Source organism: Musca autumnalis, unplaced genomic scaffold (genome assembly GCF_047663935.1).
Source record: "Musca autumnalis isolate F117 unplaced genomic scaffold, ASM4766393v1 scaffold_2, whole genome shotgun sequence".
Classification (NCBI taxonomy): domain Eukaryota; kingdom Metazoa; phylum Arthropoda; class Insecta; order Diptera; family Muscidae; genus Musca; species Musca autumnalis.
This window is the reverse complement of record NW_027411755.1, coordinates 227209276-227231917: the sequence shown is the minus strand read 5'-3', so window position 1 is coordinate 227231917 and position 22642 is coordinate 227209276. Positions and strand designations below refer to the sequence as shown.

The 22642-nt window shown below is 37.0% G+C and overlaps 3 protein-coding genes across 4 annotated transcripts in view; 1 reads left to right on the top strand and 2 right to left on the bottom strand.

The window, feature by feature from the left end:
* The window catches only part of dpp (decapentaplegic morphogen), a 490893-nt gene that overhangs the window by 133601 nt on the left and 334650 nt on the right, over nt 1–22642 (top strand). The window lies entirely within an intron of this gene.
* On the bottom strand, nt 9680–10744 carry LOC141393347 (uncharacterized). Its single transcript, XM_073966344.1, has 3 exons — nt 10591–10744; nt 10418–10520; nt 9680–10352 (listed from the first exon to the last, which is right to left on the bottom strand). The coding sequence occupies exons 1-3, from the start codon at nt 10705–10707 to the stop codon at nt 9736–9738; spliced, it is 837 nt and encodes a 278-aa protein (XP_073822445.1). The 5' UTR covers nt 10708–10744; the 3' UTR covers nt 9680–9735.
* On the bottom strand, nt 11825–12606 carry LOC141393346 (lectin subunit alpha-like). Its single transcript, XM_073966343.1, has 3 exons — nt 12452–12606; nt 12280–12391; nt 11825–12199 (listed from the first exon to the last, which is right to left on the bottom strand). The coding sequence occupies exons 1-3, from the start codon at nt 12566–12568 to the stop codon at nt 11874–11876; spliced, it is 555 nt and encodes a 184-aa protein (XP_073822444.1). The 5' UTR covers nt 12569–12606; the 3' UTR covers nt 11825–11873.

Here is a 22642-nt window from a genome sequence, read left to right as displayed (position 1 = left end):
TACTGGTGGCTATATGTGCTTCTAAAAAGCTTTAAGAAATTCACGTTTACTGGTGGCTACATGTGCTTCTAAAAAGCTTTAAAAAATCCACGTTTACTGGTGGCTATATGTGCTTCTAAAAAGCTTTAAGAAATTCACGTTTACTGGTGGCTATATGTGCTTGTAAAAAGCTTTAAAAAATCCACGTTTACTGGTGGCTATATGTGCTTCTAAAAAGCTTTAAAAAATCCACGTTTACTGGTGGCTATATGTGCTTCTAAAAAGCTTTACAAAATCCACGTTTACTGGTGGCTATATGTGCTTCTAAAAAGCTTTAAAAAATCCACGTTTACTGGTGGCTATATGTGCTTCTAAAAAGCTTTAAAAAATCCACGTTTACTGGTGACTATATGTGCTTCTAAAAAGCTTTAAAAAATCCACGTTTACTGGTGGCTATATGTGCTTCTAAAAAGCTTTAAAAAATCCACGTTTACTGGTGGCTATATGTGCTTCTAAAAAGCTTTAAAAAATCCACGTTTTCTGGTGGCTATATGTGGTTCTAAAAAGCTTTAAAAAATCCACGTTTTCTGGTGGCTATATGTGTTTCTAAAAAGCTTTAAAAATTCACGTTTACTGTTGGCTATATGTGCTTCTAAAAAGCTTTAAAAAATCCACGTTTACTGGTGGCTATATGTGCTTCTAAAAAGCTTAAAAAAATCCACGTTTACTGGTGGCTATATGTGCTTCTAAAAAGCATTAAAAAATTCACGTTTACTGGTGGCTATATGTGCTTCTAAAAAGCTTAAAAAAATCCACGTTTACTGGTGGCTATATGTGCTTCTAAAAAGCTTTAAAAAATTCACATTTACTGGTGGCTATATGTGCTTCTAAAAAGCTTTAAAAAATCCACGTTTACTGGTGGCTATATGTGCTTCTAAAAAGCTTAAAAAAATCCACGTTTACTGGTGGCTATATGTGCTTCTAAAAAGCTTTAAAAAATCCACATTTACTGGTGGCTATATGTGCTTCTAAAAAGCTTTAAAAATCCACGTTTACTGGTGGCTATATGTGCTTCTAAAAAGCTTAAAAAAATCCACGTTTACTGGTGGCTATATGTGCTTGTAAAAAGCTTTAAAAAATCCACGTTTACTGGTGGCAATATGTGATTCTAAAAAGCTTTAAAAAAGCCAGGTTTACTGGTGGCTATATGTGTTTCCAAAAAGCTTTAAAAAATCCACGTTTACTGATGGTTATATGTGCTTGTAAAAAGCTTTAAAAAATCCACGTTTACTGGTGGCTATATGTGCTTCTAAAAAGCTTTAAAAAATCCACGTTTACTGGTGTGCTTCTAAAAAGCTTTAAAAAATCCACGTTTACTGGTGTGCTTCTAAAAAGTTTTTAAAACGCCACGTTTACTGGTGTGCTTCTAAAAAGCTTTAAAAACTCCACGTTCACTGGTGTGCTTCTAAAAAGCTTTAAAAAGCTTTAAACACTCCATGTTTACTGGTGTGCTTCTAAAAAGCTTTAAACACTCCAAGTTTACTGGTGTGCTTCTAAAAAGCTTTAAAAAGCTTTAAACACTCCATGTTTACTGGTGTGCTTCTAAAAAGCTTTAAACACTCCAAGTTTACTGGTGTGCTTCTAAAAAGCTTTAAAAAATCCACGTTTACTGGTGGCTATATGTGCTTCTAAAAAGCTTTAAAAAATCCACGTTTACTGGTGGCTATATGTGCTTCTAAAAAGCTTTAAAAAATCCACGTTTACTGGTGGCTATATGTGCTTCTAAAAAGCTTTAAAAAATCCACGTTTACTGGTGGCTATATGTGCTTCTAAAAAGCTTTAAAAAATCCACGTTTACTGGTGGCTATATGTGCTTCTAAAAAGCTTTAAAAAATCCACGTTTACTGGTGTGCTTCTAAAAAGTTTGTAAAACGCCACGTTTACTGGTGTGCTTCTAAAAAGCTTTAAAAACTCCACGTTCACTGGTGTGCTTCTAAAAAGCTTTAAACACTCCATGTTTACTGGTGTGCTTCTAAAAAGCTTTAAACACTCCAAGTTTACTGGTGTGCTTCTAAAAAGCTTTAAAAAATCCACGTTTACTGGTGGCTATATGTGCTTCTAAAAAGCTTTAAACACTCCAAGTTTACTGGTGTGCTTCTAAAAAGCTTTAAAAAATCCACGTTTACTGGTGGCTATATGTGCTTCTAAAAAGCTTAAAAATATCCACGTTACTGGTGGCTATATGTGCTTCTAAAAAGCTTTAAAAAATCCATATTTACTGGTGGCTATATGTGATTCTAAAAAGCTTTAAAAAATCCAAGTTTACTGGTGGCTACATGTGCTTCTAAAAAGCTTTAAAAAATCCACGTTTACTGGTGGCTATATGTGCTTCTAAAAAGCTTTAAAAAATCCTCGTTTACACGTTTATTGGTGTGCTTCTAAAAAGCTTTAAAAAATCCACGTTTATTGGTGTGCTTCTAAAAAGCTTTAAAAAATCCACGTTTATTGGTGTGCTTCTAAAAAGCTTTAAAAAATCCACGTTTATTGGTGTGCTTCTAAAAAGCTTTAAAAAATCCACGTTTATTGGTGTGCTTCTAAAAAGCTTTAAAAAATCCACGTTTATTGGTGTGCTTCTAAAAAGCTTTAAAAAATCCACGTTTATTGGTGTGCTTCTAAAAAGCTTTAAAAAATCCACGTTTATTGGTGTGCTTCTAAAAAGCTTTAAAAAATCCACGTTTACTGGTGTGCTTCTAAAAAGTTTTTAAAACTCCACGTTTACTGGTGTGCTTCTAAAAAGCTTTAAAAACTCCACGTTCACTGGTGTGCTTCTAAAAAGCTTTAAAAAGCGTTAAACACTCCATGTTTACTGGTGTGCTTCTAAAAAGCTTTAAACACTCCAAGTTTACTGGTGTGCTTCTAAAAAGCTTTAAAAAATCCACGTTTACTGGTGGCTATATGTGCTTCTAAAAAGCTTTAAAAAATCCACGTTTACTGGTGGCTATATGTGCTTCTAAAAAGCTTTAAAAAATCCACGTTTACTGGTGGCTATATGTGCTTCTAAAAAGCTTTAAAAAATCCACGTTTACTGGTGGCTATATGTGCTTCTAAAAAGCTTTAAAAAATCCACGTTTACTGGTGGCTATATGTGCTTCTAAAAAGCTTTAAAAAATCCACGTTTACTGGTGGCTATATGTGCTTCTAAAAAGCTTTAAAAAATCCACGTTTACTGGTGGCTATATGTGCTTCTAAAAAGCTTTAAAAAATCCACGTTTACTGGTGGCTATATGTGCTTCTAAAAAGCTTTAAAAATCCACGATTACTGGTGACTATATGTGCTTCTAAAAAGCTTTAAAAATCCACGTTTACTGGTGGCTATATGTGCTTCTAAAAAGCTTTAAAAAAATCCAAGTTTACTGGTGGCTATACGTGCTTCAAAAAAGCTTTAAAAAATCCACGTTTACTGGTGGATATATGTGCTTGTAAAAAGCTTTAAAAAATCCACGTTTACTGGTGGCTATATGTGCTTGTAAAAAGCTTTAAAAAATCCACGTTTACTGGTGGCTATATGTGCTTGTAAAAAGCTTTAAAAAATCCACGTTTACTGGTGTGCTTCTAAAAAGCTTTAAAAATCCACGTTTACTGGTGTGCTTCTAAAAAGCTTTAAAAAAATCCACGTTTACTGGTGCGCTTCTAAAAAGCTTTAAAAAAATCCACGTTTACTGGTGTGCTTCTAAAAAGCTTTAAAAAAATCCACGTTTACTGGTGTGCTTCTAAAAAGCTTTAAAAAAATCCACATTTACTGGTGTGCTTCTAAAAAGCTTTAAAAAAATCCACGTTTACTGGTGCGCTTCTAAAAAGCTTTAAAAAAATCCACGTTTACTGGTGTGCTTCTAAAAAGCTTTAAAAAAATCCACGTTTACTGGTGTGCTTCTAAAAAGCTTTAAAAAATCCATGTTTACTGGTGGCTATATGTGTCTCTAAAAGCTTAAAAAATCCACGTTTACTGGTGGCTATATGTGCTTCTAAAAAGCTTTAAAAATCAAAGTTTACTACCGGTTGTAGGTCCTTCTTTAAAATTTCACGCTATAGATCTTTCTCAAAAGCTTTAAAAAATTTGTTTGGGTCTTCTTGGAAATCTAAATATGTACGCTTGATATCTGGTATGGATCACTTTTAGGTTAGGTTGTATGATGCGAAGCTGTCGTTTTTGTTTTTTTTTTTTTGAGACCGCTACTTCGTGCGGTTCATTGTATTCTGACTGAAAAGAGTGATACGGGGAGAATGATGAAAAAAAGTAAACTGCAAGGAAGAATGTAGGGAAGTGTATAAAACCGCAAAGGCAAGATGATGATGACATTGATCGAACTAGGTGAAGAAATTCATCGAAGTTAAGTAGATCTATGGGTGGCACCGTGATACAATGGGAAGCACACACGCCCGGATTCGATTCTCAAGGCCAGACAAAATCATATTTTCAACGGTGGAAAAAATACTCCTCAGCATAATGTTGATGATATTTCCTGAGACTTTCAGTTATGTATAACTTTCCCATAAGTGGTGTCGTTTGAACACTTCGTTTGAACTCGACTATAGTAGTATCGGGGTGCACTCATATTAATGAGTGCAGTTCTCCGTACTGAGATTATCGGTCATATAGACTTCGATACCTTACTTCCAGGTTCGTCTTGCCAGATCCTTATGATTTTCTTAAATCAGAACTTCTTAGGATTGTCGAGCGTTATATTGAGACATGATTCTCGCCTTGACGGCTCTAACCATGATGCACCCTTGCACCGGGGGTCGCGATTCCATGCGTCGGCCAGCGCCCCTTTGGAATTACCCAGAGTACTCTTAGAGAGTGGTAGCTCTCCACAGAGTCCCCAAGTCTATCCCGCAGGTACCAATTCGAAGATCCACAATTATGGGCTTCACTTTCCTCTTGGTAAGGGGTTGAGGGCTATCTTACACTTCTGCTGCTCTATGGGTCGCAGCTTCCGGTGAATAATGCAACTCCACATCGAGCCGAAGCTCTACCCGCAATGTCGGTCCAAACCACAACCACCGCGTTGAAACCAATAGGTGCCTCTCCATAGTCAGGCTAGATGAACAGATCTAGGGACTCCTGACTCCCGCGGTACCAGAAAGTCTCCGGTCAGACTTCGTAGTCGAAACTACTACCAGTTTTTGTTCCATACAACACGGGACTGGTCGCCCAAAGTGAGAGAGAGAGTTTAGACACGATCGGGAAATGGGAAGAGTGTAACACAAGTGTTACACTGATGTAGCAGTCTAGTCACCACGTTTACATGGACGTAGCTTTCTCATTGCGAGGCCCATTCACCTCTTCCGCTCTGAAGCTGGCGAACGGCAACCGATTATGTTTGAAAGCCCCCGACAAGATCTAAAAGATCTGTGATGGCATGGTGGAGAGTTGAGATTCCCCATTATTCCATACCACCTGCGGTACCAGAATAATGACCTCTCGTCAAATCTCGTAACCGAGTTACTTCCAGTTTCGGTCCCATGCGACCCCCGTTGCAATATACGCGGTTAAGCCTATAAAGCCCCAACACAACAACATAGAAACAACACCTACGACGACACCTGCACTAACGCTCTGCGAAGGCGGAACGCCCTATTTGCATCCCCAGGACTAACACGAGTAGAGCTAGTAGAGAGCACATGACTCACATCCCATTGGCCATCAACTCTGGTGATACCCATGGAATCTAGGTTCCTGAAGTCCCCATAATGAGGACACTCACACAAAACATGCAGCCAGTCTTCGACTGGAGCCCCACAACTGCACGATGAAGTGCCAGAAAGGTTTCTACTATGCAAAAATGCAGTGAGAGACCCATGCCAAGTCAACAAGTATCCCAAATGAAGGCCGAAACCAAAATCGGGGTTCGTCATGGCAAAAGTAACATCCGGGATAAACCTAAATGTTACTCGCCCATTCTCGCACTGGTTCCATCTAGATTGCCATCTAGATGTTACGAGCTCGCGCAGCCGCGTCTTGCGCTTCAAGGCATCCAAGCTCACCACATCTTCTACTGCCCAATCAGTGGGAACAATCGGCAAACATCTCTTGGCTAAAAATGACACGTTTGAACGTATCACTTCCAGGTCAAGAGGAGGGACACCCAACAACACTTGCATAGCCTCAGTAGACACTGTGCGGCATACAGGGAGACACGCCAGCATCATAATGCGCTGACATGACAGAATCTTACGATACCCATACCCTGTAACTGCAATGTGCCATATGGGGGCACCGTATGTTGCACAGGCAACAAGCAGACCACCATACCACCCGCAACGCACGTCTACACAGACCCCAATCCAAGCGCAAAAATGCGACGAACAGGACTTACAACGCTGCACATTTTCTCTTTGAGCCGATCTAAGTGAGTGATGAAATTCATCTTCTCACCCATTGTGGTGCCCAAATACCTCACTTCAGTCTTTTACGAGAGACCTCGACCATCGAAGACGACGCTCGTATGTCGATTGCCAGACAATCTACCCTTGAGTAGCATTGTGACACTCTTCTCTGTAGCAAATTGGACACCAAACCTGGTACCCCAAGTGCCAACAATAGACATCATTCTGGAGCCCAACTGTTCCATCTCAGAACGAGATTGAGCCTCCACCAGAACGAGCAAATCGTCTGTAAAAGCACAGACCTTGCAAAGCGAGCTGAGTTGTTGCAGTAGTGGATCCATCATTAGGTTCCAAATAAATGGACCCCTGCGGAAAACCCCGAACAACATCAATGGAGACTCTACTGTTTGCACCAAAAGAGGAGCCACCCGATCTGAGAAATAGCGTTGCCAAAGCTTAATCTCCTGGCATCGTACTTCCTGTAGACGAACAAGTACTCTTGACCAACAAAGGTAGTCAAAAGCACCCTTGAAGTCGACGAATATGCCCAAGACCTATCGGCTCGAAGACTCAGACACACAGCGCTTAACATGCAACCATGCGTCTTCTATACTACGGCCTGGTTTGAACCCAAACTGCCATTCAGACTCTGCGCCAGTAAGTCTTTCCTGAAGCCGATGCACCATTGTCCTCTCCAATACTTTTCCAAGCACTGGAAGAAGACTGATGCCGCGATAATATCGAGGATTACTCCTGACCTTATATGGCGACTTCAAGAGGACAATCACTTTAGCAGATTTCCACTCTCGTGGAAACACACCCATACTCACACATTTACACAGCAAAGCCTCTAGGAAATCCGGAATGGCCCTCCAGATGCTTTATACATCTCTCCGGTCAAACCGTCTTACCCACGCGACTTACTGCAGCGGACTAACGCTACAGCCTGATTGATCTCATATCTTTCCAGAATTGGTACAATAGGTAGCCCCTCCAGTGGAGGAGGTACCTCCAGCTCCGTCCTTGGGAAGAATGAGGACATCATGGCATAAACACAATCACTCCACATAGTCAGAACTCTATCACCTACTTTGATGCCAGAGACATCAAGAGTCTTCTTCGGTCTGCATAGCCTATACAGTCGACCCCAAGGGTCCTCACGGTTTCTTTCCACAAAAGATTGCCACTGACATCATCTCCTGGTACTCATTCAAGCATTGCCTATAGGCTGCTGAATGAACGCCAACATCATCAGCGTTCCGTCGTTTGGCTCTCTGGAATTTCTTCCGGAGGAGCCTAACTACTTTTCGCTTCTGACTCAAAGTTCTTTTCCACCATGACAGTTTCCTAGAACTTCTTCGGCTGTACCTCTCAAACAATGAATCATTGACACTAGAAATAGTGTCAGTCAGAAACCTCACTTGCTCATTCACTGGAAGAGAAGAGAAATCATGCAACGAAACAACGCTAAAGGCATCGCTAAGTTGCTGAGCATATAATGAGACCTCAATCCGGATCAGATTGTGATCACTGACCCCAAGATCTTCACTGACGCTCCATGAGAAACGAAGCAGCCCCATTACAACATGTTATATCAATGTCGCTCTATTTCCAGGTCAGGCAATTAGGCGCCCGTGTGCGCTTGTTGAGAGTACAAACACAAGCACACTCTGTGTATACTGAGCGAGGAAATACGATGTGCACTCACCACCGAACAGCTTGTTCGTTTTCCAATAACAAAGAAACACGCAGTCTTGTCTGATCAACGAAGAAGGTGATGTAGTCGCTATTTTTCTTGATTGTACGTATGAATACACATAGAGAAATGACTGACCAGTATGAAAACGACTTTTTATTCGCCGACAATTTTTTCGGTGATTATGAATGTTTGTTGTGCCAAAAAACATTAATACGCCAAAGAACGTTTTATATGAGAAGACATTTTCTTAGTTGTCACAAAGATTATCAAAATCAAAGTGACAGTGAAAGAAAATCTTTACTTTAAAGATTTACGCAACATACAACAGTGAATTACAGTCAAAAGTATCCACTTAATTTTTTTTATTAAAACTGCGATTGCAAAGAGCTAATTGCGACTTCATTCTTTTTTCTTTTTAAACATTAGTGTCTTGACCTAAATATTATAAAATAAATTTAACGAAATTCAGTTAAATTTAGATAAAAAAATTAAAAATTGTTATACAACATCGATTTTTACCTCACAGTGAAAAGTAATGTAAGAAAGTGAAGTGGATACTTTTGACTGTGATTCACTGTATATGTACAAACCTTTAAAAATATTAAATACCAAATTTTTTTTATTTGCAATAGCATTATTCAATCATTTTATGATTTAAAGTTTAAATTTTAAACATAAACTAACAATATCAACGAAATTCTATATGTCAACCGAACTGATGTTATGCACACACAATTTCTCACAGTTTATTCAGAGAAAAAAGTTACCCTCTCGCTGTGACTCACACGTACACAACACATTCAAAGCCGATGCATTCGTATTGGTTGCCTGACCTGGCTCTATTTGTATATCAGGAGACTGAGAACTTCGTCTTGTAAGTTCATCAAGTATATAATTTCCCTCACCAATTGCAGTGCAGCGGAACCCAACAAAATTTGATAAAAAAAAATTGGTCTGTTCTGAACCCATTCATTTCTATCTGATATGTTTACGTCAGTTGTGTCATAATACAGGGTTTCCGAAATGTAAACTGTTTCATCCTTTCTGTCACTTAGCTAAACCTGGTTACATAACAGTTTTTAACATGCCCAACGCCATATTTGTATCTTTATAAACCTAATGCTAAACCTGCATATCCAAAGGCTGAATGTTCAGCAATAATACTGGACCAGCAATAAAAACTGCTGCAGCCCAGACAAGACATGGGCAGCCAAAATATCACCTGTGGTTTGAAAGCACAGTTTTTGCTTATTGAAGTCCGACGGGATTATAGCGCAATCAAGTCTATGTTCGCGTGTTCCTCAGTGTTTCTTTCCCATCGTTGGGTGTTTTCTGTTTTCTGTTTTGGGTGTTTTCACCTCAAGGCCATTTTGATAGCACTTTCAAGCTAAATTGCGAAAACTTAAAAAAAAACTCTAAATTTAAACTTTGACTACGATTTACGAAAGAATTATAAAAACCGATTTTTCAGAGTATTTTCACAGCTATAAGATTTTCTCTAATCCTAGTATTTTGATAAGACTTACCAATTTCAAGCAAAATCCTGAAAACCTAAAAAACCCAAAAATGGGAACTTTGATTTTTAGTTTTTCTCATCTATGAACTTCCCAGGTGTAAGTAAGGAGAGCACCGTGGTATATTTATTGATTAGTTTTATAAAATAAAGTATTTTATTGTGAATATAATTTTTTTTTACAGTGAGGAGACATTCCTTCAGCGGTTGTTACAATAAATTCGTGTAAATTCGATGTTAATTTCGTTTCAATAAAAAGGCGATGATAAGGTTGTTGTTGGCGATTCATCCGTTGGTTCGTCTGAATTTGATTATTATTTAGCAAATAAATCTTCTTTTCTTCACAATTACTTTGATTTAAAGAAATTTTAGTTAATTTTGCGAGTTGTTCATTAATTGAATTTCCCAAATGTTGAATTTCCTTTTTAAGTTCTAACACATAGTTGGACATATATTCCTCGACATTTTCTCTCAGATTTATTTCAGTGGTTGGTTGCCCGATTTGGTTTTCATATGCTTCTTTTAACAGTTTTATTTCTCTATTTTTTTCTTTTACTGCTGGCATATCTTCACAAATAAATCCATGTTTTGCATCACATCTAGCATCATTCCATTTCAGACTGGGGTATATCATTTCCACACAATGTTCATTATTATTATTGGGTTCGCGTTCTCTCCAATTAGTGTATTCAAATATCTGACTATTGGATATCCATTGGAATTGTCGACTTTTAATTTGATCATGACCACCTATCCACACTCGTGGAGTTTCGTCTGTAAGAAATATTTGCTTTGTAATTGATGCCAATTTAACATTTTTGTATTTTTTTAATACTTACACATGCTTAAGGCGGCCATTTTTTGACGTTTACAATCTGAATCTACGGCTACCAATGTCATTTTTAAACGGATACATTCACTCAAGGCTTCGTGCCAGGAATACTGTAATTAATTTAAAAAAACCACAAAATAAGAAGTGCATATTTTCATTGTGGAACAGAAAACAATTAACCTTCTCCGACTTTTCTATATAAAACGTATCGCCATCTTCAGTTTTAACAAATGCCGAACCAGCTACGGTATAGAAAAAAGCAGCCACTGCTATCAGCACAATTGTTGTTCGCACCATTTCAATATTGCAACTGAATCTAAATTGAAATTTTAATTCTTCTAAAACTAGAGCAAAAATACGATAAATTCTGGAACAAAAATAACTTTATCATATTCTTTACAATGTTATAAGCTGCCCACTCGTTATCAAGCGTGGTTGGCAATATTTTAAACGTATGCTTATATTTTGCAAAGCAGGATAATGTGTGTGCGTATTTTATAAATTAAACGTCTTTAAATAATGTTGATGGTCATGAATTTCCATAAAAGTCTTTTAAAAATCCACGTTTATTGATGGTCACAAATCCCCTTAAAAGTCTTGTAAAAATCCACGTTTATTGATGGTCATAAATCCCCTTAAAAGTCTTGTAAAAATCCACGTTTTATGATGGTCACAAATCCCCTTAAAAGTCTTGTAAAAATCCACGTTTATTGATGGTCATAAATCCCCTTAAAAGTCTTGTAAAAATCCACGTTTATTGATGGTCATAAATCCCCTTAAAAGTCTTGTAAAAATCCACGTTTTATGATGGTCACAAAATCCCCTTAAAAGTCTTGTAAAAATCCACGTTTTATGCACGTTTATTGATGGCCATGAATCCCTTTGAAAGTCTTTTAAAAATCCACGTTTATTGATGGCCATGAATCCCTTTGAAAGTCTTTTAAAAATCCACGTTTATTGATGGCCATGAATCCCTTTGAAAGTCTTTTAAAAATCCACGTTTATTGATGGCCATGAATCCCTTTGAAAGTCTTTTAAAAATCCACGTTTATTGGTGGCCATGAATCCCTTTGAAAGTCTTTTAAAAATTCACGTTTATTGATGGCCATGAATCCCTTTGAAAGTTATTTAAAAATCCACGTTGATTGATGCCCGTGAAAGCCTTTGAAAGTCTTTTAAAAATCCACGTTAATTGATGGCCATGAATCCCTTTGAAAGTCCTTTAAAAATCCACGTTTATTGATGGCCATGAATCCCTTTGAAAGTCTTTTCAAAATCCACGTTTGATATTTTGTAGAATACTTACGATTGATTAAAAATTTACAAAATCTTTTCTCGATAGCAATGAATCATCTGTGGAGTCTTTTAGAAATCCACTTTTATTGATACTCACGAATCCCTTAAAAGTCGCTTACTTTTTTTCTAACTTTCGACTTTTATTTAACCTCGTTCTTTTTCACAAATTACAACGGTTTCGAGTTTCCAAATAGATTAAAAACATTAACATTATATTTTTTTAATTCTTTTGACAATTCAACACTTTCCCAATCTCCAGCATTTTTATTTGTACACGCCTGTATTTCACACACAAATCCTAAATTCGAAGAACATGGAAAATCATGCCATTGGCCGGTGCTTTCATGAATCAAAAGGCAATGATCATTGTTGGCATAATTCGGCTGATCCTTGGCCCAGTTGGTAAAAGATAATGGCCTGGCAGTTGTTGCCCAGACATGACGTTGTGCAACAGCATTGTCATGGGCAGCCAACCAAAAAGTTAACTTTTTAGCTGCAAATTTAAAGAAAGATAAAACAAATTAAATAAAAAATCGCTTTCCTCGTTAGCCACTAGTCACCACCACCACTTACGATAATGCATTTGTATTAGACCATCGAATTGTTGCTGTTTATAGAAGGAATCAATGGTAATTAGGGTCATATTTTTAGCTATACACTCTTCCCAGGCTTGATACCAATTGAACTGCAATGAAATATCCATTGTTGGGATCAAATGTGATTGATCAGGATGTAGTTATCTTACCTTCATATTTTCTTCCACATAATAAAGGCAACCATCACTACTTCTGTGCCACTTCTCGATTGGCAAAGCACAAGCGAAAGCCACCACAAGCGTAAAGACAACAATTACTGCCTTCATATTTTTTGACAGACTAATGGACACTCGGTAAATTCCAAATTATTTATACCACATCGGTATGGATATTCAAATGGAAAGGGGATATTTTTGGTTTTCTTCAAAGAGAATGTTGTTATCAGCTTTGTTGGGAAGTACACAGCTTTCGTTGAGTGTTAATTAGAATGCGAGATAAGCTGGCAGGAAAGACTACTAAGAACAATAATTGCGAATAAAATATAATAAGTAAGAAGTCGTTAAGTTCGGCCGGGCCGAACTCTTTATACCCTCCACCATAAAATAGTCTTAATTAAAATGGAATAATTAGGGTCCTTTCCAAATTTTAGGTGTAACAAATTTTCGACAATGGTGAATATATTAAAAACCCCGAAGAACAGATGCGCCGTGAGTCGAACCTCCGCGTCCTTCGGGGTTCATAATATACTCACCAAGGCCTTTCTTCCCCAAGAGGAATTTTTCGTGTCCCAGACTTTCACCTCCATTTTGTTGCACAGTGTTATCTAATCTAAAAAATGTCTTCAGCTAGGTGAAAGGTACCACCTACGGGGTTATTAAGAGTCAACCTATCTTTACATTTTTTGGCGGAAAAGTTCTATAGCTGCAGGGAACTTTTAGAGTCAAATTAAGGGTAGTTTCATCAAAACAATGTAGACCCTCAAAAATGGACCCATGCTGACGAATTTTAGTGAAGAAATTTCGTGACCACTGGGCTATACCAAAACATGGACCTATGTTGACAATGTTGCGTTGGAGATGTTTTATGTCCACTGAGAACTTTAAATGTCAAATTACAGCTATTTCGGTTAATAACTGTAGCTAAAATTCTCAAAATACCGAAAATCGGGAGGTACCATTATATGGGGACTACACCAAAACATGGACCTATATTGACGATGTATCGTCGGAGATGTTTTATGACCACTGAGAACCTCAAATGGCAAATTACAGCTAGTTCGGTTAAAAATTGTAACTAAAATGCTCAAAATACCGAAAATCAGGAGTTACCGTTATATGGGGGCTATACCAAAACATGGACCTATGTTGACGATGTTAAGTGGAGATGTTTAAGGACCACTGAGAACCTCAAATGGCAAATTACAGCTAGTTCGGTTAAAAATTGTAACTAAAATGCTCAAAATACCGAAAATCGGGAGGTACCGTTATATGGGGGCTATACCAAAACATGGACCTATGTTGACGATGCTTGGTGGAGATATTTCATGACCACTGAGAACCTCAAATGGCAAATTACAGCTAGTTCGGTTAAAATTTGTAGCTAAAATTCTCAAAATACCGAAAATCGGGAGGTACCGATATATGGGGGCTATACCAAAAGATGAACCTATGTTGATGATGTTTCGTGGAGATGTTTAATGACCACTGAGAACCTCAAATGTCAAATTGCAGATAGTTCGGTTACAATTTGTGGCTAAAATTCTCAAAATACCGAAAATCGGGAGGTACCTATATATGGGGGCTATACCAAAACATGGACCTATGTTGACGATGTTTCGTGGAAATGTTTCATGACCACTGAGAACCTCAAATGCCAAATTGCAGGTAGTTCGGTTAAAAATTGTGGCTAAAATTCTCAAAATACCGAAAATCGGGAGGTACCGTTATATGGGGACTATACCAAAACATGAACATATGCCCATATCCTTTGGGATATAAGTTTGTTGATCACTAGGAACCCTAAGTGCAAAATTATAGCTAATTCGGTCTGCAAATGTGGCGAAGAACGTCAAAATACCTCAAATCCGGAGGTACCGTTATATGGGGGCTATACCAAAGAGTGGACCGATATAGCCCATCTTCGAACTTGACCTGCCTATGGAAAAAAGACCCTCGGGTGCAAAATTTCAGCACTCTATTTCAATTATTGCGGACGCTAGAGTGATTACAACAGACGGACAGACGGACATGGCTAGATCGTCTTAGAATTTTATCCTGATCAAGAATATATATACTTTATAGAGTCGCAAATGATTAGTTTGATGTGTTACAAACGGAATGACAAACTTTATATACCCTCCATACTATGGTGGAGGGTATAAAAAGTATGAGTCGGTTTGTCGACAACTAAATAACCTCCGCTTATGATTGCAAAAATAATAACAGGAGTGGTGGAACTAAATTCCTATGGACAGATTCCTAATAATAGAACAATTTATAGAATGTCATAACCCCCGTGTCTTCTTCTCATCGATTTTAATAATCCTTCGAACCATCAGACGAAATGCCATATGAGAAGCATAAGGGAACAAAAAAAAGAAAGTATTAAGGCTTCGTAAGAAGCATGGCATTCTTGCTTATGTCATATCTGGTAAATGACTAAAGACCAAGTTCGACCTAATTCAAATGTGATGCTGAAATCTATTTATTAGGTCGAACTTGGTTTTAGTCTGTTATCAGATATGACTTCAGCAAGAATGCCATGCTTCTTATGTGTCGAGGCCTTTATACTTTCTTATTTGTTCCTTAAGGGTTATTAAAATCGATGAATAGAAGACACGGTTACATATGTGCAGACACAGTTACATATGTCCTCAGCCTGGGACAAAATAAGTGAACACAATAGTTCAGACCTTTTTTTTTTGTTTTTTGCCAATTTCTCAAATAGTATGGCCGTGCACCCGAAAAAAATTTTACCGCTGCACATTGTTTTAGCATCGCTTTTTCCCGGTCAAAACTCTGTAACATTTGAATGGATAGACAAGTATTCATATTTTTTTGTTCGACAGATAACATAATCCACTTAACGATGCATTAAAAGCATTCGGAATTCGAATTCGGCTGAGGAATTCAAGGTCAAAGTTAAAAATTTGATTTTTTTTTTCATATTTTGTATTGAAATAGGAGTGTTTTTGAGTTTTTCATATGTTGTAACTATTAAAAATTGTCGAACTCCAATAAACAAACCACAAAAATACAAAAAAAAAATTTTTTTGTTTTTGAAAATTGGACTTTTTTAAAAATTTTGTTTGCAGAAAATTTAATTTTTTTCCAAAATTAAAAAAAAAACTTCTTGGGTTTTCATAAACTCTTATTACTCTTATAAAATTCAAAGATTAAAAAAATCCGTTTGTGCAAAAAAGCTATAATTTACATGGAAACGGTATGGAAAAACACACACATTTTTACCCACGTAATTTCAATAAAATTAAAAAAGTGTTAAACGGGACGGGTACAAAAGCATATATGGGCTGAGGAGGACACTCGTGGGCATTATTCTGTGAAAACAGAACTTTGTTCCAAACTGTTCCTTAACAAGTAAAAAAGTATCAGTCGGCTTTGCCGACAGAGATATACCCTCAGCCTGTGCAAATTGAAACACTTTTTTCACAAAAAACTTATGTATTTAGGGGGTTTCAAAATTTTGATCGTATGAACCGACAAAAATGATGATTAGGATTAAAGTTCAAAAATTTTGCGGAAAAGGTAATTAAAGGAATGGACCGACATAGACCATGGGGGTGCCATAGGGGGTTTTTACACCCTTCGGGCTGTTTTCTCAAGAAGTATGGACTTGCCCCTGAAACAACTTTTACCATCGTAATTGAGGCAGCGAATGGAAGTTGCTTCAGTAAAAACCAACGTGATTCGAGAGCAAGTCTTAAAGTGAACTTATCCAAAATTTTGTGTGGGAGGTATGGGATGGAGTGGACAAATATAGTCCGTATTCGAACCTGATCTATATCTGGTAGTTATTATGAGAATGTGTAAAGTATGGACCAAATCGGTCACTCCCATCAAGAGTTATCGTGCGCACAAATTTTCCGAATATTTTTGAACCTTTGTGGGGTAGGTATGGACTTGCCCCTAATGAAACTTACAGCGTCGTATAGAGAACAGCGAATACATCTTGCGTAAACAAAAACCAAAGCGATTCGAGACCAGGTCCTAAACTGAACTTTTCCGAAATTTTGTGTGGGAGGTACCCGAAGGAGTGGACCGATTGAGTCCATATTGGAACCTCATCTGAGTTTGGTAGATTCCCTACAAGAGTTATCGTGCGCACAAGTTTTGCGACAATTTTTGAACTTTTGTGGGGGAGGTACCTGAAGGAGTGGACCTATATGGCCCATCTTCAAACTTAAATCGAATGGACAAAATATTTCGATACCCAAAATTTGAACCGAATCGATTGATTTATTCGAGAGTTATCGTGCACACCAGCCAGACAGACAGACGGACATTGCTAGATCTACTCAAAATTGTCTGAAACGGATATCGTACAAACATACTTGGGGTCTAAAACCATTAGTTCGATGAGGCACATTTTTGGTCGTATCAAAGTGTAAATACCCTCTTTAGCCTAAAGGCTGAGAGTAAAAAAATTACAGTCCACAAAGTTTGGAGTTTCACTTAAATTTAGTACCTGGGAAAAAATAAAATAGCTCATTTCGTGTAAACGCTACGGTAATTTGTTAAAACGATTCTTAAGGGCATCAATCCCACCTTACTAATAAAAAAGCAGGTCACACAATATCTGTTATAGTTTCCAAGAAATAAATATTTCTTTCTCCAGAAGTTTGAAAAGATTACGTATTTTTCAAAATTGGGAAAATAATGTCTTTAGGAGCACGCCACGCCCACACCTTTCAACATTTTGACGTAATTTTTTTGTTTCCTGAGTTTCACTCTGATTACTAACAATCGGTGATAACAATAGGTGGGGCGTTTTGGTCAGGAAAATCGAGTTCTGAACTACTGTGCTCTACGAATTACAAATTCGAATTACAGATGTAATAATTAGAATTACAATTGGAATAATACGAATTACAAATAGATTAATTTGAATTACAAATGGAATAATTCGAATTACAAATGGAATAACTCGAATTACAAGTGGAATAATTTGTATTACAACTGTTTTGTTACGAATTACAAATAAAATTCTCGAAACGCAATTAAAATAATCAAATTACATCTGAAAAAAGTGTATAAAAATATGAAAATATCAAACCGGCAAAGTAGCCTACGTATGGAAAAGGAACTACTGACCTTTCGCCTGATGTAAATTGCAAATTACCTTTCATATAATGGGTTTTGTATAGAAAACCATATTTTACTCCGATGCTATAAATTTGCAATTATATTCTGATCGGCTCGAAAGTAAGGTTAAGGTTATGACGAAGAAGAAGAAGAAGCTGGCAATTTAACATGATGATCAGACGATATTTACAGTGTTCAATCGACCAAAACTTTTGTGTAAAATTTGTATTATATCCTCAACGACAACGTGAGTAATATTAAAAAGACGATCTTTTAACCTTTCCATTGATGTCAGTTATGTTGATGTACGTGGTCAGATAACAAAGCTGCACCCTATTATATACAAGGATCTCACAGTTTTAATTATGTGCAGTGTAATTACATTCACGCTGAAGTTCAATACTGACAACTTTATGCCTCAATAGGCCTATCCACATATACATATGATTTTCATAATCAGTCGGTATTTAAAAAATTCTACAATGAACCTATAACCTAATGCAAGGTCAAAATTTAACTTTTGAGTTTTTTTTACTATTTTTTCATCAAAATATCAGTGTTTTTTGTTTTTTTTTACATCGTCCTATATATTAAGGATGGTAAAACGCCAATAAATAAACTATAAAAATACCACAAAACTAAAAAAAATCGATAATATTTTCACAAATTTGAAAAAAAAAATTACAAAAAATTTTAAATTTTTAATAATTAAAAAGTGCCCCTTGGGTTTTCACAAAACTTATTTAACTCGTATAAAAACTCATATGCTTAAAAGCTTTCCATTTGTGTAAAAATGCTGTAATTCTCTATAATTTTGCCAAAATAATATATTTCGCAAAAATGGGATGATAAATGTTCCAATATTTTGATCTAATTTTTTGGTTTCCTTAGTTTTAATATGTTTTGGCCAAATTTTTTGGTTTCCTTAGTTTTAATATGTTTGCTATCGAATCCCATATAGATATTAAATATCTTTGACAAAACAAAATTTTGATTTTTGCCAAAGAAAATCAAATTCTGAACCACTGTGTGCTTTAGAAATTTCACCTCCAATAAATTTCACTCCCTCAATAAGTCCACCACAAACATAAAGGATTTTACAAAACAAACCAACATGTTCAAAATTTCTGCTATGACGATTTTAGAATGATGCATTTTTAAATAACTTGATCCTGCAACCGTTACCAGCGCCTCTTAGTCTCTCTTTTGGAATGTTCATAGCAAATATATTTTATTTATTTGTATTTTTACTTGTATTGTTTTTTTTTTTTGAGTTTTTAAGGTGTCCAATTTAGTGGATTCATTTTATTGGACATCATTTATTTTGAGTTTAATTATACATACTACTTAGATATTAGTTATAGATACAAATAAAATATTATGTCATATATGGGTAGACACGGTGTGCCTTAACCAAATTTAAATGAAAGGTGCTTACACCTGGGAAGTTTCTGCAGATTCTGAAACTACAATGCTCATAGATGAGAAATATCAAGAAACAAAAAAAAATCGCCGGAGGGATTTTAAAATAAATCGCGATTTAAGTTCACATTATTAGGGGTTCTTAAGGTTTTCACGATTTTACTGGCAAATCACGGGTGCTATGTAAATGGGCCTAAAAAAATGTTGTAGCTGTGAAAATTCTCCACAAAATTGACCTTTCTGATATTTTAGTAGGTTTTACCGTTTTTGAGATATAGAAGTTGAAATTGAGATAATGCACTGACTGTTTCGCCTCCTTATAAAACAATATCATGCTCAGTGCGCCTTATCTAACTTTTGATGAAAACCACTTACACATGGGAAGATTTCGCGAATTCTGAAACAGCAATGTTCATAGATAAGAAAAATTAAAAAAAAAATCAGAAAAAATCGTCGGAGGGATTTTTTAATAAATCGCGATCAAAATTCACAATTTTTGGGGGTTTTTTAGGTTTTCACGATTTTGCTTGGAAACCGCAAGTCGTATCGAAATGAGTCTAAAGAAAATGTCGTAGCTGTGAAAATTCATACAAGACTGACTTTTAGGTTTTTTCGTGGGTTTTACCATTTTTGAGATACAGAGGTTCAGTTAAATTTTTTAGGTTTTTATCTTAAGTCTTCAAGATTTTGATTGGAAACCGCAAGTCATATCGAAATGGGACTAAAGAAAATGTTGAGACTGTGAAAATTCTCAACAAGAGTGGATGATTTATTTTTTCCTAGGTTGTACCATTTTTAAGATATATAAGTTTAATTTGGGAAATTGCAGTAATGACATTGTTTTATAAGGAGGCAATACAGTCCGTGAAGGAGTGGACCCATATGGCTTATCTAGGATCTTAAACTAAGTTTGGAAACAATATTACTAAGGCCAAATTTTGGCCGGAACCGGCTTTTCCGTTCGAGAATTATCTTGCGCTTCTACCCATAAACATGGTGTCATAGGGTTTGTTTCTCAACTTTCAGGCTATCTTTTCGGGAAGTATGGACTTGCCCCTGAGGAAACTTGTACCTTCGTATAGGGGACAGTGAATACAAGATGGTACAACAAAAACCAAGGCGATTCGAGAGCAGGTCCTAAACTGAACTTTTCCGAAATTTTGTGTGGGAGGTACTCGAAGGAGTTTACCGATTGAGTCCATATTGGAACCTCATCTAAGTCTGGTAGAAATTTCATAATGTGCAAAGTATGGACCAAATCGGTTACTCCCTTCAAGAGTTATCGTACGCCCAAATTTTCCGAACATTTTCGACCTCCTTGGGGGGGAGGTACCGGAAGGAGTGGACCGATATAATCCATCTTTGAACTTGAACTAAGTTTGGACAAAATATTACGAAAGCCAATTTTTGGACGAATCGGCAGATCCGTTCGAGAGTTATCTTGCGCTCCAACCACTACACAAGGTGTCATAGGGTTTTTTGTAACTTTCAGGCTATTTTCTCAGGAAAAAAAATAACTTGCCCCTAATGAAACTTACAGCGTCGTATAGAGGACAGCGAATACAACTTGCGTAAACAAAAATCAAAGCGATTCTAGCCCAGGTCCTAAACTGAACTTTTCCGAAATTTTGTGTGGGAGGTACCCGAAGGAGTGGACGGATTGAGTCCATATTGAAACCTAATCTAAGTTTGGTAGAAATTACACGATGTGCAAAGTATGGACCAAATCGGTTTTTCCCTACAAGAGTTATCGTGCGTACAAGTTTTGCGACAATTTTTGAACATTTGTGGGGGAGGTACCTGAAGGAGTGGACCTATATGGCCCATCTTCGAACTTAGATCGAATCTGGACAAAATATTTCGATACCCAAAATTTGGACCGAATCGATTGATCCGTTCGAGAGTTATCGTGCGCACCAGCCCGCCAGACAGACAGACCGACAGACAGACAGACGGACGGAAATTGCTAGATCTACTCAAAATTGTCTGAAACGGATATCCTACAAACATACTTGGGGTCTAAAACCATTATTTCGATGAGACACATTTTTGGTCGTATCAAAATGTAAATACCCTCTTTAGCCTAAGGGCTGAGGGTATAAAAATGTGATCTTAAATCGCGATTTATTTGAAAATCCCTCCGGCGATTTTTATACCCTCCACCATATGGAGGGTATAATTAAATTTGTCATTCCGTTTGTAACACATCGAAATATTCGTCGGAGACCCTATAAAGTATATATATTATTGATCAGCATAAAATTCTATGTCGATTTGACCATGTCCGTCTGTCCGTCCGTCAGTCCGTCCGTCTGTCTGTTGAAATCAAGATACAGCTCGCAATTTTAAAGATAGAGAGTCACAATTTGGTACAGAAGTTTTTATTACTTGCAGGATGGTTGGTATTGAAAATGGGATATATCGGTCCACGTTTTGATATAGCCCCCATAGAACGGTACCTCCCGATTTTCGGTATTTTTAAGGTTTTAGCTTCATTATCCTAACAAAATGGCTGAAATTTGGTACGTAGTCTTCTTTAGGGGTATAAAACTTTCCCCCAGAATTTTGTCGGTATCGGTCCACACCTTCATTTAGCCCCCATAGAACGGTACCTCCCGATTTTCGGTATTTTAAAGGTTTTAGCTTCATTATCCTACCAAAATGGCTGAAATTTGTTAAATAGTCTTCTTTAGGGGTACAAAACTTTCTCCCAGAATTTTGTCGGTATCAGTCCACACCTTCCTATAGCCCCCATAGAACGGTACCTCCCGATTTTCGGTATTTTGAAGGTGTTCGCTTCATTAGCACACCGAAATGACTGAAACTTGGTACTTAGTCTACGTTGGTGGTATAAAATTGTCCCCCAGAACTTTGTCGGTATCAGTCCATGCCTTCATATAGCCCCCATAGAACGGTACCTCCCGATTTTCGGTATTTTGTTTTGGCCTCAATATTCCACCCAAATGACTGAAATTTGGTATTTAGACTTCGTTGGGGGTACTCAAACTTCCCCTTTAAATTTGTCGGTATAGGTTCACGCCTTCATATAGCCCCCATTGAAAGGTACTTCCCGATTTTTCGTATTTTGAAGGGTGTTTCTTCAATATTCCACCAAAATGGCTGAAATTTGGTATGTAGTCATCAATGTGATGATATAAAACTGTTCGCCAGAAATATGTCTGTACAGGTCCACGCTTTCATATCCACGTTTCTATATAGCCCCCATAGAACGGTACCTCCCGATTTTCGTAATACTGAAGATTGCGACGTCAATATCCAACCGAAATGGCTGAAATTCGTTATTTCGTCTTCCAAGAGTTATAAAATATTCCAGAAGAGTGGTATCAGTATAGGTCCACGTCTTCCTATATCCCCATAGAAGCGTACTTCTTGATTTTCGGTATTTTTTAAGTTTTAGCCACATTCTCTTACCGAAATATAGGAAATTTGGTATTTATTCTTCTTTGACCCTAAAAACTTTCCGTAAGAAATTTGTCGGTATAGATCGACGTTTTGAAATAACCCCCATAGAATGGTGCCCCATATTTCTGAAATTAAGTATTAAGTCTTCTTCATACACGAAAGGAAACTAATTATTCCATTTTACTTCAATACTACTTGTGGTGGAGGGTATAACAAGTTCGGCCCGGCCGAACT